This window comes from Oncorhynchus mykiss, chromosome 14 (assembly GCF_057628025.1).
Source record: "Oncorhynchus mykiss isolate SJ-2025 chromosome 14, ASM5762802v1, whole genome shotgun sequence".
NCBI classification, from domain to species: Eukaryota; Metazoa; Chordata; class Actinopteri; order Salmoniformes; family Salmonidae; genus Oncorhynchus; species Oncorhynchus mykiss.
The window spans coordinates 39,705,001-39,722,500 of NC_143035.1; the positions used below are offsets into that span (position 1 = coordinate 39,705,001).

Consider the following 17,500-nt stretch of genomic DNA (forward strand, 5'->3'; position numbering starts at 1 on the left):
CTGTGTTGTGTTTCTTAACGGCTACTGTGTTGTTTCTTAACGGCTACTGTGTTGTTTCTTAACGGCTACTGTGTTGTTTCTTAACGGCTACTGTGTTGTTTCTTAACGGCTACTGTGTTGTGTTTCTTAACGACTACTGTGTTGTTTCTTAACGGCTACTGTGTTGTTTCTTAACGGCTACTGTGTTGTTTCTTAACGGCTACTGTGTTGTGTTTCTTAACGGCTACTGTGTTGTGTTTCTTAACGGCTACTGTGTTGTTTCTTAACGGCTACTGTGTTGTGTTTCTTAACGGCTACTGTGTTGTGTTTCTTAACGGCTACTGTGTTGTGTTTCTTAACGGCTACTGTGTTGTGTTTCTTAACGGCTACTGTGTTGTGTTTCTTAACGGCTACTGTGTTGTGTTTCTTAACGGCTACTGTGTTGTGTTTCTTAACGGCTACTGTGTTGTGTTTCTTAACGGCTACTGTGTTGTTTCTTAACGGCTACTGTGTTGTTTCTTAACGGCTACTGTGTTGTTTCTTAACGGCTACTGTGTTGTGTTTCTTAACGGCTACTGTGTTGTGTTTCTTAACGGCTACTGTGTTGTTTCTTAACGGCTACTGTGTTGTGTTTCTTAACGGCTACTGTGTTGTTTCTTAACGGCTACTGTGTTGTGTTTCTTAACGACTACTGTGTTGTTTCTTAACGGCTACTGTGTTGTTTCTTAACGGCTACTGTGTTGTGTTTCTTAACGGCTACTGTGTTGTGTTTCTTAACGGCTACTGTGTTGTGTTTCTTAACGGCTACTGTGTTGTTTCTTAACGGCTACTGTGTTGTTTCTTAACGGCTACTGTGTTGTGTTTCTTAACGGCTACTGTGTTGTGTTTCTTAACGGCTACTGTGTTGTGTTTCTTAACGGCTACTGTGTTGTTTCTTAACGGCTACTGTGTTGTGTATCTTAACGGCTACTGTGTTGTGTTTCTTAACGGCTACTGTGTTGTGTTTCTTAACGGCTACTGTGTTGTGTATCTTAACGGCTACTGTGTTGTTTTTCTTAACGGCTACTGTGTTGTGTATCTTAACGGCTACTGTGTTGTGTTTCTTAACGGCTACTGTGTTGTGTTTCTTAACGGCTACTGTGTTGTGTTTCTTAACGGCTACTGTGTTGTGTATCTTAACGGCTACTGTGTGTTGTTTCTTAACGGCTACTGTGTTGTGTATCTTAACGGCTACTGTGTTGTGTTTCTTAACGGCTACTGTGTTGTGTATCTTAACGGCTACTGTGTTGTGTTTCTTAACGGCTACTGTGTTGTGTTTCTTAACGGCTACTGTGTTGTGTTTCTTAACGGCTACTGTGTTGTGTTTCTTAACGGCTACTGTGTTGTTTCTTAACGGCTACTGTGTTGTGTTTCTTAACGGCTACTGTGTTTTGTTTCTTAACGGCTACTGTGTTGTGTTTCTTAACGGCTACTGTGTTGTTTCTTAACGGCTACTGTGTTGTTTCTTAACGGCTACTGTGTTGTTTCTTACCGGCTACTGTGTTGTGTTTCTTAACGGCTACTGTGTTGTTTCTTAACGGCTACTGTGTTGTTTCTTAACGGCTACTGTGTTGTTTCTTAACGGCTACTGTGTTGTGTTTCTTAACGGCTACTGTGTTGTGTTTCTTAACGGCTACTGTGTTGTGTTTCTTAACGGCTACTGTGTTGTTTCTTAACGGCTACTGTGTTGTGTATCTTAACGGCTACTGTGTTGTGTTTCTTAACGGCTACTGTGTTGTGTTTCTTAACGGCTACTGTGTTGTGTATCTTAACGGCTACTGTGTTGTTTTTCTTAACGGCTACTGTGTTGTGTATCTTAACGGCTACTGTGTTGTGTTTCTTAACGGCTACTGTGTTGTGTTTCTTAACGGCTACTGTGTTGTGTTTCTTAACGGCTACTGTGTTGTGTATCTTAACGGCTACTGTGTGTTGTTTCTTAACGGCTACTGTGTTGTGTATCTTAACGGCTACTGTGTTGTGTTTCTTAACGGCTACTGTGTTGTGTATCTTAACGGCTACTGTGTTGTGTTTCTTAACGGCTACTGTGTTGTGTTTCTTAACGGCTACTGTGTTGTGTTTCTTAACGGCTACTGTGTTGTGTTTCTTAACAGCTACTGTGTTGTTTCTTAACGGCTACTGTGTTGTGTTTCTTAACGGCTACTGTGTTGTTTCTTAACGGCTACTGTGTTGTTTCTTAACGGCTACTGTGTTGTTTCTTAACGGCTACTGTGTTGTGTATCTTAACGGCTACTGTGTTGTGTATCTTAACGGCTACTGTGTTGTGTTTCTTAACGGCTACTGTGTTGTGTTTCTTAACGACTACTGTGTTGTTTCTTAACGGCTACTGTTTCTTATTAACGGCTAGTGTGTTGTGTTTCTTAACGACTACTGTGTTGTTTCTTAACGGCTACTGTGTTGTGTTTCTTAACGGCTACTGTTTCTTATTAACGGCTACTGTGTTGTGTTTCTTAACGGCTACTGTGTTGTGTTTCTTAACGGCTACTGTGTTGTTTCTTAACGGCTACTGTGTTGTTTCTTAACGACTACTGTGTTGTGTTTCTTAACGGCTACTGTTTCTTATTAACGGCTACTGTGTTGTGTTTCTTAACGACTACTGTGTTGTGTTTCTTAACGACTACTGTGTTGTTTCTTAACGGCTACTGTGTTGTGTTTCTTAACGGCTACTGTGTTGTGTTTCTTAACGGCTACTGTGTTGTTTCTTAACGGCTACTGTGTTGTGTTTCTTAACGGCTACTGTGTTGTGTTTCTTAACGGCTACTGTGTTGTGTTTCTTAACGGCTACTGTGTTGTGTTTCTTAACGGCTACTGTGTTGTGTTTCTTAACGGCTACTGTGTTGTTTCTTAACGGCTACTGTGTTGTGTTTCTTAACGGCTACTGTGTTGTGTTTCTTAACGGCTACTGTTTCTTATTAACGGCTATTAATTACAGTGAAATCAGAAGTTAAAACATGACTTGCCCGGCCGGACAGCATTCATATACTCACTGAATATTTCCGACGTATTTGTCGTCTTCCTGTGTGGTGACAACTCGAAACACTTGACTGCCCAACTCGGTCGTTCTATTGTTGACGTCATCCCTGAATTGGATATTTGTTATCGAAAATGTAATTAGTCTATTTTTCCCGGAATCACGGTCTGTAGCCTATAAGGGGGAAAGGGGGAAAAAGAAGACTGGAATTCATTACAACTCATATCGCAGCCAAGTCTTCAAGTTAAATGAATTAAATGGTATACTTTATGTTATATTCAAAACAATTCTGCATAGCATGCAGCTGTCCCACTACGTACAGTATAATGATGGCATATTGCTGAGTCTACCTTTTATTAATAAGTTACATTTTGAGATTTAAAAATAAAAAATAGTGCCCTGCCCCGGCACTTGTTTTGCTATACCTTATCAAATAGAAAAATAACTGACGTTGTCCATTTTACACAGTTATACTCACAGTGACACTGGCTATTACTGAGCCTACAGAGGCCGTCTCTGACACCACAACTGCAGAGAGGGTAAGGTAGGTAAGAACACTGTTAAGTCAATCTGGAGTTATATAGATTCATATCATAAAGTAAAATGAATGATCATATATATATATATATATATATAAACAAAAATACGATATTCAGATATTCAGATTTACCATACAACGTGCTGAAGTTTAGAAACATATTTACCATATAAGGAATCTGTTGTTTCGAAAGCAGGGGCATTGTCATTGATGTCTTCGATGTTGATCACAATGTGCCCTGAAATTAATTTGAATTGTTAGAATACATTGAAAGATATTAAAGTTACAAACGTAGATATTAACGATACTAATGTTACAAAATGAGGTTACAAATTCCTGGTAACATTCACAGAATTCCCAGGTTTTCCAGAAATCCCAGTTGCAGGATTATTGTATTTCCTGCTTATTCCCACCTCATCCCCAGAGTCGTTCCCAGGGAATCTTTCAACCTGAGCATTTTACAACCCAAAAAGAGCCAGAACCAAACAGAACCAGACGGAGGTACCGACCTGGTGTTGCGCTGTTGTTCTCCCCTTTCTGGGTCAACTCATCCACCACCTGGGCCTCCAGCTCAACCTCGTCACACTTCTCAAAGTCGATCACAAACTCCTCGTTCAGCATGATCTCCCCTGTGGGCTCCAGGATGAACCAGTCCTCTGGGCAGGGCCCGAGAGTCAGGGAGCCGTTACAGCGGCACTTAGTGGAGACCAGCTGGTAGACCAGAAAGTGATTCTTGTCCAGGTCCACCCCTTCGAATCTCCCCACGGCTCCAGTGATAGTGGTGTTCTCCTTTATGTGCAGCGGGCCAACGGGCTTAAACTGGGGCCTCTCATCATTCACATCCACCACAATCACCTCCACGTTTACAGTGTCCTTCATGGATCCCAGGTCCATGGCCTCCACATCCAGGCTGAAGGTTTTGAAGCTGCTCTCGTAGTCCAACTCGATGTCCGGGTCGACCGTGATGTTGCCGATGTAACCATCGGGTTCGTCCTTGAAGGTTTGGATGATGAATTGTCCGAAGCTTCCGCTGACTATGCTGAAGGAGATGCGGTTGTGATCGATCGTTTGGTCCAAGTCCACCGCCTGGACGGAGCCCACAAATTCAGCTGTTGGAGGAAGACAGAAAGAGACGGCTTTATGTTTTTCAATTCATGATTATCTAGATGTTTTTGGTCGATTATTAAACAATTATTATCAACAAAGCAAGTCAGTTAAGAACAAATTCCACAATGATGGCATGGTAAGTGGCGAGAGGCATGTTTTTTTGGCGGGAGATAGCTTATGTTTGAGGCAATGATCAATGTTTTTCTGAGGAGAAGTAGGGACTAAACCACATCCTCCCTCAAAATTTTAATCGGGGTACTGGCGGCAAAATGTCTGAATTCAACAACAAGAAACATGTGCTTACCTTTCTTCCCCTCCTCCACTAAGAATTTGTAAGACTTTTTTCGAAACTTCGGTGTGTTGTCGTTGATATCCTAGGTTGGAAATTAGAAGACCAGTGAAGCGTTACAATTTACAATTTATGTTCATGATACAAGGTAATGAAGCCTTCCTCTTACTTCTGATCACGTCAAGAAGACACCCTTACACATTAAACAATCTGTCGGGAGTTCTATCCAGTCGAAAAAGAGATACAAAGTCTGGGTCCACATGCATAAAGATTCTCAGATTAAGAATGGTGATCGAGGATCAGTATTTCCTTCTAAATCTAAAGATAAAAGTCTAATAAAATCATATTTTATTGGTCGCACACATATATTTAGCAGATGTTATTGAGGGTGTAGAGAAATGCTTGTGTTCCTAGCTCCAACAGTGCAGTAGTATCTAACAAGTCAAAACAAGACACACAAATCTAAAAGTACACGAGTGGAATTAAGACATTTATAATATTAGGACAAGCAATATCGGAGTCCTGAGGATAAATACAGTATATATATATGTACCAGTCAAAAGTATGGACACACCTACTCATTCAAGGTTTATTTTTTATTTTGACTATTTTCTACATTGTAGAATAATAGTGAAGACATCAAAACTATGAAATAACACATATGGAATTAAGTAGTATCATTTAAAAAAAATATATATAAAACTAAATATATTTTTAATTCTCCAAAGTAGCCACCCTTTGCCTTGATGACAGCTTTGCACACTCTTGGCATTATCTCAACCAGCTTCATGAGGTAGTCACCTGGAATGCATTTCAATTAACAGGTGTGCCTTGTTAAAAGTCCATTTGTGGAATTTTTATTTGAGCCAATCAGTTGTGTTGAGACAAGGTAGGGTTGGTATACAGAAGATAGCCCGATTTGGTAAAAGACCAAGTCCATATTATGGCAAGAACAGCTCAAATAAGAAAAGAGAAACAACAGTCCATCATTGCTTTAAGACATGAAGGTCAGTCAATCAGGAAAATGTCAAGAACTTTAAAATTTTCTTCAAGTGCAGTCGCAAAAACCATCAAGCATTATTATGAAACTGGCTCTCACGAGGACCGCCACAGGAAAGGAAGACCCAGAGTTACCTCTGCAGCAGAGGATAAGTTCATTAGAGTTACCAGCCTCAGAAACTGCAGCCCAAATAAATGCTTCACAGATTTCAAGTAACAGACACATCTCAACATCAACTGTTCAGACTGTGTGAATCAGGCCTTCCTGGTCAAATTACTGTAAAGAAACCACTACTGAAGGACACCAACAAGAAGAAGAGACTTCCTTGGACAAAGAAACACGAGCAATGGGCATTAGACATGTGGAAGTCTGTCCCTTGGTCTGATGAGTCCAAATTTTGGAACCACCAAGACTCTTCCTAAAGCTGGCCACCTGGCAAAACTGAGCAATCGGACGAGAAGGGCCTTGGTCAGAACCAAGAACCTATTGGTCACTCTGAAAGAGCTCCAGAGTTCCTCTGTGGAGATGGAAGAACCTTCCACAAGGGCAACCATCTCTGCAGCACTCCACCAATATGGTTTTTATGATAAGGTGGCCAGATGGAAACCACTCCTCAGTAAAAGGCAAATGACAGCCCGCTTGGAGTTTGCCAAAGGCACCTCAAGGCTCTCAGACCTTGAGAAACAATATTATCTGGTCTGATGAAACTAAGATTGAACTCTTTGGCTTGAATGCCAAGCATCATGTCTGGAGGGAACCTGGCACCATCCATACAGTGAAGAATGGTGGTGGCAGCACCATGCTGTGGGGATGTTTTTCAGCAGCAGGGAATGGGAGACTAGTCAGGATCGAGGGAAAGATAAATGTAAAATGCAAAGTAGAGAGATCATTGATGAAAACCTGCTCCAGAGTGCTCAGGACCTCAGACTGGGGCGAAGGTTCACCTTCCAACAGGACAACGACCCTAAGCACACAGCCAAGAGAACGCAGGATTGGCTTCGGGACAAATATCTGAATGTCCATGAGTGGCCCAGCCAGAGCCCGGACTTGAACCCGATCGAACTGTAGAGACCTGGAGAGATCTGAAAATAGCTGTGCAGCAATGCTCCCCATCCAATCCGACAGAGCTTGAGCGGATCTGCAGAGCACAATGGGAGAAACTCCCCAAATATTGGTGTGCACAGCTTGTATCATCATACCCAAGAAGACTCAAGGCTGTAATCCCTGCCAAATGTGCTTCAACAAAGTTCTGAGTAAAAGTGTCTGAAAACTTATGCAAATGTAATATATATACAGTGCCTTGCGAAAGTATTCGGCCCCCTTGAACTTTGCGACCTTTTGCCACATTTCAGGCTTCAAACATAAAGATATAAAACTGTATTTTTTTGTGAAGAATCAACAACAAGTGGGACACAATCATGAAGTGGAACGACATTTATTGGATATTTCAAACTTGTTTAACATATCAAAAACGGAAAAATTGGGCGTGCAAAATTATTCAGCCCCTTTACTTTCAGTGCAGCAAACTCTCTCCAGAAGTTCAGTGAGGATCTCTGAATGATCCAATGTTGACCTAAATGACTAATGATGATAAATACAATCCACCTGTGTGTAATCAAGTCTCCGTATAAATGCACCTGCACTGTGATAGTCTCAGAGGTCCGTCAAAAGCGCAGAGAGCATCATGAAGAACAAGGAACACACCAGGCAGGTCCGAGATACTGTTGTGAAGAAGTTTAAAGCCGGATTTGGATACAAAAAGATTTCCCAAGCTTTAAACATCCCAAGGAGCACTGTGCAAGCGATAATATTGAAATGGAAGGAGTATCAGACCACTGCAAATCTACCAAGACCTGGCCGTCCCTCTAAACTTTCAGCTCATACAAGGAGAAGACTGATCAGAGATGCAGCCAAGAGGCCCATGATCACTCTGGATGAACTGCAGAGATCTACAGCTGAGGTGGGAGACTCTGTCCATAGGACAACAATCAGTCGTATATTGCACAAATCTGGCCTTTATGGAAGAGTGGCAAGAAGAAAGCCATTTCTTAAAGATATCCATAAAAAGTGTTGTTTAAAGTTTGCCACAAGCCACCTGGGAGACACACCAAACATGTGGAAGAAGCTGCTCTGGTCAGATGAAACCAAAATTGAAATTTTTGGCAACAATGCAAAACGTTATGTTTGGCGTAAAAGCAACACAGCTCATCACCCTGAACACACCATCCCCACTGTCAAACATGGTGGTGGCAGCATCATGGTTTGGGCCTGCTTTTCTTCAGCAGGGACAGGGAAGATGGTTCAAATTGATGGGAAAATGGATGGAGCCAAATACAGGACCATTCTGGAAGAAAACCTGATGGAGTCTGCAAAAGACCTGAGACTGGGACGGAGATTTGTCTTCCAACAAGACAATGATCCAAAACATAAAGCAAAATCTACAATGGAATGGTTCAAAAATAAACATATCCAGGTGTTAGAATGGCCAAGTCAAAGTCCAGACCTGAATCCAATCGAGAATCTGTGGAAAGAACTGAAAACTGCTGTTCACAAATGCTCTCCATCCAACCTCACTGAGCTTGAGCTGTTTTGCAAGGAGGAATGGGAAGAAAATTCAGTCTCTCGATGTGCAAAACTGATAGAGACATACCCCAAGCGACTTACAGCTGTAATCGCAGCAAAAGGTGGCGCTACAAAGTATTAACTTAAGGGGCTGAATAATTTTGCACGCCCAATTTTTCCGTTTTTGATTTGTTAAAAAAGTTTGAAATATCCAATAAATGTCGTTCCACTTCATGATTGTGTCCCACTTGTTGTTGATTCTTCACAAAAAAATACAGTTTTATATCTTTATGTTTGAAGCCTGAAATGTGGCAAAAGGTCGCAAAGTTCAAGGGGGCCAAATACTTTCGCAAGGCACTGTATATATATTTTATTTTTTATTTTTATCAATTAGCAAAATAATCTCAAAACCTATTTTTTGTCATTATAATAAGGGGAATTGTTTTTTAATCCATTTGAGAATGTGGCTGTAACACAACCACATGTGGAAAAAAGTCCAGTGTAATTCCTTGAGGGCCGTTGTGGTATCAGCTTGAGGAGGAATATACACGGCTCTCTTGGGAGGTAATGCGGTCGGCATTTGATTGTGAGTTATTCTAGGTTGGGTGACCAAAAGGACTTGAGTTCCTGTACATTACCACAATCACACAATGAGTAGTTAATCATGAAATATACACCTATGCTTTTCTTCTTCCCGGAGAGTTCTTTATTCCTGTCTGCGCGATGTACTGAGAACCCAGCAGGCTGTATGGACGGGGACAGTATATCCAGAGAGAGCCATGATTTTGCGAAACAGAGTATGTTGGCGGCGTCTTGAAACAGCCTCAGGGATAAGTTAAATTGCATTGGTTGAGTACGAACAAAAGGATCCAATCCAGGAAAGTCGTATTTCTGGTCGTAACGCTGGTGAGTTACCGCCGCTCTGATATCCAGAAGTTATTTCCGGCTGTATGTAAATCATTTTCTGGGATAATAATATAGGATTTTTTTTTTTTTTGAACTAAAACATAAATGCAAAGTTGTTTAGGACCTAGTAACAGAGGTGCCAAGGGGGACATTATTCTAGATCAACAGTCCTACTCTGAGACGCTTTGTAAATATGGGCCCAGGTACCAATGCACCCTGTCTGTGCACTTGTTAAAGGTTTGTGAGGGATGGACAGTGATCTTACCTCCACATTGATGATGACTGGCACCCATGTGGCCAGTGGTGGACTGCCTTTGTCAGTTGCTGTCACATTTAACTTAACCTGCCCATTATCCTTGGCCTGCATGGCCTCTCTGTCTAGCGGGCCATTGTTCTCCAACCAGCCTGTGGTGGGGTCAATGGTGAATTTGTCACTGTAGTTACTGTTAACTATTCCATACACAATCTCGCTGTTGGGCGGCTCATCTCTGTCAGTAGCCTGCAAACGAGGAGAAGAAAAAAATTCACCAACAACCTAGAAGCAGCACAGAGGTCTAGAAAAATTCTGAAAACTTTCTCCCAAATTCCTGGAAGATTCCTGAAATTCAGTACAGAATAAGCAGGAAATCTGGAATCCTCTGACCTGGATTCTTCAAAAAACCTGGGACTTTTTGGAAAGTTACTAGAATTATCCCGGGTCAACGGGTCTACGGGTCTCTGCCATAGACTAGCATGAGGCTCAGCTGTAGACCGTTTTAACCCTTTGGTTACTGTGTGTAGAGCAGGGGTCTCAAACACATTCCATGGAGGGGGCCAGTGGCTGCTGGTTGTTGTTATTTCCTTTCAATCTTTATCAAATGAAGTCTTAAGACAACCAGGTGAGGGGAGTTCCACACTTGACCTGGAAGCTCTCAGCCCTCCATGGAAGTAGTTTGACACTCGTGTTGTAGAGTAGGGGGTTTTCAAATCTATTCTTGGGTTCCTCAAGCGTTCTATGTTTTTTTTATTTTCAATTAAGAACAATTAAGAACAATTTCTTATTTACAATGCTTATTCCACACCTTATTCATCTAATAATAAAGTCCTTGATTAGGTGAAACAGCTGAGCTTGTTCAGGGCTACAGCAACATCATAAAATGTCTAGGGGGTCCCTGAGGAGAGGTTTGAAATACACTTGTATAGAGACAGATATTGACCTGTACTTGAATTCTTAGGTTTGAGCCCTCTTTCACATAGTCGATGTAGGATTCTCTGTTGAACTGTGGTGTCTGGTCATTGATGTCTGTCAGTGTGATTTCTAACACAGAGTTCCCTGTGTTGTTGGTCTGGTCTCTTGCTTGCAGAGTTGGAGAATACAGGGAGGTGACCTCTCGGTCGATCAGTTTGCTGTTTGTCACATAGATCCTCCCTGTCATTGCATTCACATTGAAGTACTTTAGTCTGAAAACCAGAAATCTCTTTTAGTAATTAGTTCTCATGTATTGGATCTCGTTTCACAAACTTTGGCACCTCATGTCAGACAACATCAAAGTTGATATACTGTATATTGTTTAGGTTTTATGAAAGCCTCTTATATAAAGCAAACTAAATGAATGAAGTATCATATAGACATGAGAAAACCCTGGAATGGATCACAATACTGGAAACCCTGGAATGGATCACAATACTGGAAACCCTGGAATGGATCACAATACTGGAAACCCTGGAATGGATCACAAGACAACATACAGTGATAATGGAATGTAGTGTACGTACATGCTGTCGGGAAGAAGTCTGTATCTGATGTTATCAACATCCATAGTGTCAGGATCGGTTGCCTGGAGAGAAGTAGAGTTTTTGTGATTGTACTTCCAATAGATTTAGCAGCAACAAATCAAAAATACACTGAGACAAGAACCCAAGTCAAAGGACTTTTGATTCACATTTTATTACGAGTGTCTTTGTTAGATTTACACCCAGCAGTGCGACCTGGGTTGTTGAGTGAGTTAACACTCGATACTTCAAGACGCTGTTCAAATCAAACACAGAGAGCATTGCACATTGGTTGAATTTCAGGCAGAATGGTAACAATAACATAGACCTACTGTTAGAATGGTAACAATAACATAGACCTACTGTTAGAATGGTAACAAATAACATAGACCTGCTGTTAGAATGTTAACAATAACATAGACCTACTGTTAGAATGGTAACAATAACATAGACCTACTGATAGAATGGTAACAATAACATAGACCTACTGTTAGAATGGTAACAATAACATAGACCTACTGTTATCGTGTCCACAGTGGTTCCATTAGGACTGTGCTCATCAACCTTGAGGATGTAGACTTCTTTGGGGAACGTGGGGCTGTTGTCATTAATGTCTTTGATCTGAATGGTGACTGTAGCTGTGGAACAGCAGTCTGCTGTGTTGGAGTGATCCTTGGCGATAATCTGTACAGAAAAACAACCACGATTTAACCTCAAGTTTTAATCACAGACTTTCGGACGGAGTAAGAATGTTGTACTCTGTGGTGAACGTCAGTACGTAAACCTCAGGTTATTAACAGCTGCGCACTGTTTGGTGAAGAGAGTGCCGTTTGAGACAAAAAAAAGTGTTGGTTTTGAAAATGGTGATATGATCCGTCAAAATAATACTTTTGGGGTACAATGTGTTGTTGATCGTGCAATGTCATTATTCACGTTCTGCAGCTTGACCACCGTCCTGGTAGAGACCGTTCAATGTCTCTTGCGTGTCCGCAGTTCACCTGGCTATAAACGTGTGTCATCTCCTTTAGCGTAAGTAATCAACCTGTTTGTAATGGATCCTAAGTGTGTTTGCTTGGCGTCTTAAAAAACGACTCAAAAACCTGTTTCAGCCTAAGCTGGGATAATTCTGACATTGGACACACTCCAAACCACTTAGTTTGTCTGGTTGAAATCTTCAATCGACTTGTCACACATCTTCTTTGAAAATGTTGTCAAATGTATTTGAATGATTATGATAACAAGGTGGTCCTTGATGATTTTTTGACAATGGTGTTTGTCTTTGGTTTCAGTCAGTCAAATTATAGTGAAGACATTTCCCACATTTACGTGGACATAGTACCTTACTTTTGACCTTGATCCTTATTGGGCCCTGGTGAAAAGTAGTGCACTAAATAGGGAATAGGTTGCCATTTGAGACTCATACCTGGATAACCATTGATGTTTTGGTCTCGTAGTCCACAGCCTGGGAGTTCTTGACCATGATCTGAACCTGGCTTTCTGAGTAGGCAATCTGTGGCGACACACTGAACGCATCCTTGTCTGGTCCAGCAAGACTTAATTCGAATTTTCCGTTATCTCCCTACATCAGAATACAGATGTCGATCAATTTTCTGGCCTGAGTAAACTCAGGTCCCACATGACTTTGACGCTGTTTTTTTTACATTTTTTAATAAAAAAACATATATTTTGTGATTAGTATTGCAAAATTCCAGTACATTTTCAAGTAATCCTGGTTGGAGTGTTTTAGATTTAGTTTATCATTATTCCTTTCCCCTCTCCTAACTCTGGGAATCTTCCAACCAAGAGTTACAAAAAAATATAAAAATAAAAAAATGTCCAACCCTATTTCTTAGAAAGGACTGACCTGATCCAAATCTTTGGCTCTGATGTTGAGGTCGTCGACTGGAACACCCATGGAGGAGTGTTCAAAGATGTTGGCCGTGAAGCTGCTGGCCTCCGCGCAGGGCTCCACACCACAGTCGTAAAATCTAGGCTTGTTGTCGTTGATGTCACCGATGGTAATCCGCACCTCAGTCGAGGTGTGTGCTTGGGTCCCCAGAACGCTTGGATGAACCTCGGTTGCCTGGAATTTTAGTTTTTATTAACAGTGGGGTCAGACTGAAATTAAAATATTGTCTTTTGGATAAATGACTTTTGGAAATTACGTAAAAGATTTAAGCAGTAAGAGTATACCGTCACTTTAAGGGCCACAACATAATTGATGTCCAACAAAGCCTCTCTATCAATATCACTTTTGACAGATATGATTCCATCGTTGGCCGTGATGTCAAACAGGTCATCGGTACCTGCAAAAATAACAAAACATATATCACAGTCCAATCTTCATCATTATTCCAACAATTTTTGAATGAAAAACAACAACAACAAAAATCTTTATTTTTTTCAAGAGTTGTCAGCACAACGGACAGCGTTTACGCTGATGTTCTGCTAACAACCTGTAATGAGCAGACGTTCAGAGAAGTAGCTATACTCACCTTCAATGCTGTAGGTGATGTCATCGTTGATTCCTGAGTCCTGATCAATTGCAACCACTTTAAACACAGACTGGCCCTGAAATGAAAGGGAGACTGTAGAGTTCAGTTAAAGGCTGACGTCAACAAAGGCTTTGTCCCCTTTGGCATCCCAAATGTAGTAAATGGTCCTGATCCAAAGTAGAAAATGGCCCTGATTCAAAGTAGTAAATGGCCCTGATTCAAAGTAGAAAATGGCCCTGATCCAAAGTAGAAAATGGCCCTGATCCAAAGTAGAAAATGGCCCTGATTCAAAGTAGTAAATGGCCCTGATTCAAAGTAGAAAATGGCCCTGATCCAAAGTAGAAAATGGCCCTGATCCAAAGTAGAAAATGGCCCTTATTCAAAGTAGTAAATGGTCCGGATCCAAAGTAGTAATTGGCCCTGATTCAAAGTAGAAAATGGCCCTGATCCAAAGTAGTAAATGGCCCTGATTCAAAGTAGTAAATGGCCCTGATTCAAAGTAGAAAATGGCCCTGATTCAAAGTAGTAAATGGTCCTGATCAAAAGTAGTAATTGGTCCTGACCCAAAGTAGTAAATGGTCCTGACCCAAAGTAGTAAAATGTCCCTGACCCAAAGTAGTAAATGGCCCTGATCCAATGTAGTAAATGGTCCTGATCCAAAGTAGAAAATGGCCCTGATCCAATGTAGTAAATGGTCCTGATCCAAAGTAGAAAATGGCCCTGATCCAATGTAGTAAATGGTCCTGATCCAAAGTAGAAAATGGCCCTGATTCAAAGTAGTAAATGGCCCTGATCAAATGTAGTAAATGGTCCTGATCAAAAGTCTAACACCAAATAGGGAAATGGTACCATTTGGAACTGTCTTGGTCCATACCTTTGCTTCTACAATTGTTTTTCTATTTAGGAAGATGTGTGTGTAGGACAATACAGCAACTAGCAACAACGATAAACAAATTGTAAAAGGACTTAGCAGTTGGTAGAAAACACGATGTGAACGTTTGTTCGATATTCTGAGGTCGGTCGAACTATGAACTAAAAAGAAAGTGCCCCGTTTTGGCAACACCTGACTCACCACGGGAGAATGCTCAGTGACAGTAGTCGCGTAAGGAGTACTTAGAAACCGTGGATCCATGTCTGGGACGTCCACCACGGTGATGAAAGCAAAAGCAATGTTGGACTGATGAACAGGGCCAGGTTCATTATACACAGGGCCTCCACCATCCTGTGAGGAGGAAGCACAATCAGAAACACACAACAAACAAACAAAAAACACATTTAATAAGACAGTTTCTCAGATTAAGCCCACAACTAGATCGGAAAAACATGATCAATTCCAGAAAGAACATGCTTGTTAGTCAGGAATAGAGAAAAAAATTACTTTCCAATAAGTGACTAGTGAAGATCCAACAGTGAACAGAGTGTTGAGATGGGCTACTTACAGTGGCGTTGATCTTGAGCCTGTAGAAAGTGCTCAAACTTGTGAAATTCAGTTGTTTAACCAGTTTGACTTCGCCATTATTCTCATTGATAGTAAAATGATTTAGTCCATCACTTGGACTAGCCTAGAACCGAGGAGAGAGTTGGGTTTAAATACATGGAGTTGATATAACGAGGCACATAGTCCGTTCTAATTTTGGTTCTAATGGGGGTGTAACTTGGTTCTAATGGGGGTGTAACTTGGTTCTAATGGGGGTGTAACTTGGTTCTAATGGGGGTGTAACTTGGTTCTAATGGGGGTGTAACTTGGTTCTAATGGGGGTGTAACTTGGTTCTAATGGGGGTGTAACTTGGTTCTAATGGGAGTGTAAATTGGTTCTAATGGGGGGTGTAACTTGGTTCTAATGGGGGTGTAACTTGGTTCTAATGGGGGTGTAACTTGGTTCTAATGGGGGTGTAACTTGGTTCTAATGGAGGTGTAACTTGGTTCTAATGGGGGTGTAACTTGGTTCTAATGGGGGTGTAATTTGGTTCTAAATTCACTGTTGATGTTTTGCATCAGGTTCACTTATGAATCAATACAGAAAATCCGCTTTCTGTCCAAAAGCAAAACTTACCTCATCAATGTGGTACTTTACAACAGCAGCAAGTCCAGCGTCTACATCTTTGGCATATGCTTGAAACAGAACAGTGTCCAAGGCAGTATTCTAATGACAATAAACAGACAGAGGGGGGCGAGGAAGTTGGAGGCACAATAGTACTTTAGAAAAGTAAGTTTAAAATGTATAGCACAAAAAAATGAATCCCTGACTATACGCTACTAGCAAGGGACCCGGTTAGATGTCGATTCTCCATACTAAGTCTTATAGGATGAAGTGAGAATTAAATCACTGAGGATTACCAGCAAACTGCATACAGAATGTGTATTGTGTGAATTGTTTTATGTATTCTATTTTAGAATAAGGCTGTAACATAACGAAATGTGAGAAAAGTCAAGGGGTCTGAATACTTTCCAAAGGCACAGTATATATATATATATATATATATATTGTTATATCTACATTGTACAATAATAGTGAAGACATCAAAACTATGAAATTATACATATTGAGTTACATAGTCAAAAAAGTGTTAAACAAATCAAAATATATTTTATATTTGAGATTCTTCAAACAACCACCCTTTGCCTTGATGAAAGCTTTGAACACTCTTATCCAGAAACACTCACAGCTGTAATCACTGACAAAGGTGATTCTAACATGTATTGACTCGGTGGTGCTTATATTTATGTAAATTAAATATTTCTATATTTCATTTTCAATAAATTAGCAAAGAAAATTCTAAAAAACTTTTTTCACTTTATTTCACTTTTAATGTGTGTGAATTTTTTATTGAATCCATTTTCTTTTTTAGGCTGGAACAACCAAATATGTTCTAAGTCAAAGGATAGGAATACTTTCTGTAAAAATTATGAAAACAATATGAATACTTTTCTAAAACGTCATTATAAATTACTAAAGTTTCTATGGATTTCACAAATTACCAGATTTTCTGAAAAGTTTTGAAACCATTTTCTGTTTAGATGATTTCACAGGCTCATAAAGTTTCCCACGATGTCTTAATTATGTCTGGAAAATGAATTGAACGAACCACATAAATGAATTTCTTATTAAAGGAATGTAAAATGACTTACTTCTTCCACATTTACGTTGTACGGTGTATTTTCAAATATGGGTTGGTTATCGTTCGCATCTATTACGATTATCTGAACGTCTTTGCTAACCTGAAAAAAGATGACATGATATATTGTGCATGTTATAAAATATACATTTGTTAAAAACAATAAAATACATTTTAAAAATATAGTTAATTTTTTTTAATGTTTTCTATTTTATTAGGATCCCCGTTAGCTGCTGCAACATGACATAACACAGAACATTAATGGACAAGACAAAACTACATACATTTCTTTAAAAAAAAAGAAGGCCAATACACACACACAAACTATCTAGGTCCAATAGGGGAGAGGCGTTGTGCCGTGAGGTGTTGCTTGATCTGTTTTGTTAAACAAAGTTTGCTGTTCATTTGAGCAACATGAGATGGAACAGAGTTCCATGCAATAATGACTCTATATAATACCGTACGTTTACTTCTGGATTCGTTCTGGATTTGGGGACTGTGAAAAGAGTTAGAGGCTTTATTGTGAACTTACTGTGTAATCTGCGTCAGAAACCACAATGTTGATAGAGAATACACCCTTGTCCTAAACAAAGACAAACCAATCAATTAGTGATTCATGTTAGGAAAAATAAAGGATAAAATACTGAAATACTAAAATGGCTGAAACAATACTGAAACACTGAAATGGCTGAAACAATACTGAAACACTGAAATGGCTGAAACAATA

General features: G+C 40.2%; 1 protein-coding gene across 2 annotated transcripts in view; it reads right to left on the reverse strand.

The window, feature by feature from the left end:
• Positions 1-17,500, reverse strand: part of cdhr2 (cadherin related family member 2) — a 47,696-nt gene that overhangs the window by 18,394 nt on the left and 11,802 nt on the right. For both annotated transcript variants that reach the window (XM_090198911.1, XM_090198912.1), the window contains exons 5-22: positions 17,306-17,356; positions 16,787-16,876; positions 15,711-15,800; positions 15,096-15,218; positions 14,729-14,878; positions 13,657-13,732; positions 13,355-13,467; positions 13,026-13,244; positions 12,585-12,740; positions 11,681-11,845; positions 11,165-11,226; positions 10,606-10,849; positions 9,675-9,908; positions 4,957-5,026; positions 4,055-4,654; positions 3,712-3,783; positions 3,486-3,535; positions 3,024-3,181 (exon numbers count right to left, since the gene is read on the reverse strand). In XM_090198911.1, the coding sequence (XP_090055037.1) occupies positions 3,024-3,181; positions 3,486-3,535; positions 3,712-3,783; positions 4,055-4,654; positions 4,957-5,026; positions 9,675-9,908; positions 10,606-10,849; positions 11,165-11,226; positions 11,681-11,845; positions 12,585-12,740; positions 13,026-13,244; positions 13,355-13,467; positions 13,657-13,732; positions 14,729-14,878; positions 15,096-15,218; positions 15,711-15,800; positions 16,787-16,876; positions 17,306-17,356 (2,723 nt within the window). The remainder of the gene's footprint in view (positions 1-3,023; positions 3,182-3,485; positions 3,536-3,711; positions 3,784-4,054; positions 4,655-4,956; positions 5,027-9,674; positions 9,909-10,605; positions 10,850-11,164; positions 11,227-11,680; positions 11,846-12,584; positions 12,741-13,025; positions 13,245-13,354; positions 13,468-13,656; positions 13,733-14,728; positions 14,879-15,095; positions 15,219-15,710; positions 15,801-16,786; positions 16,877-17,305; positions 17,357-17,500) is intronic.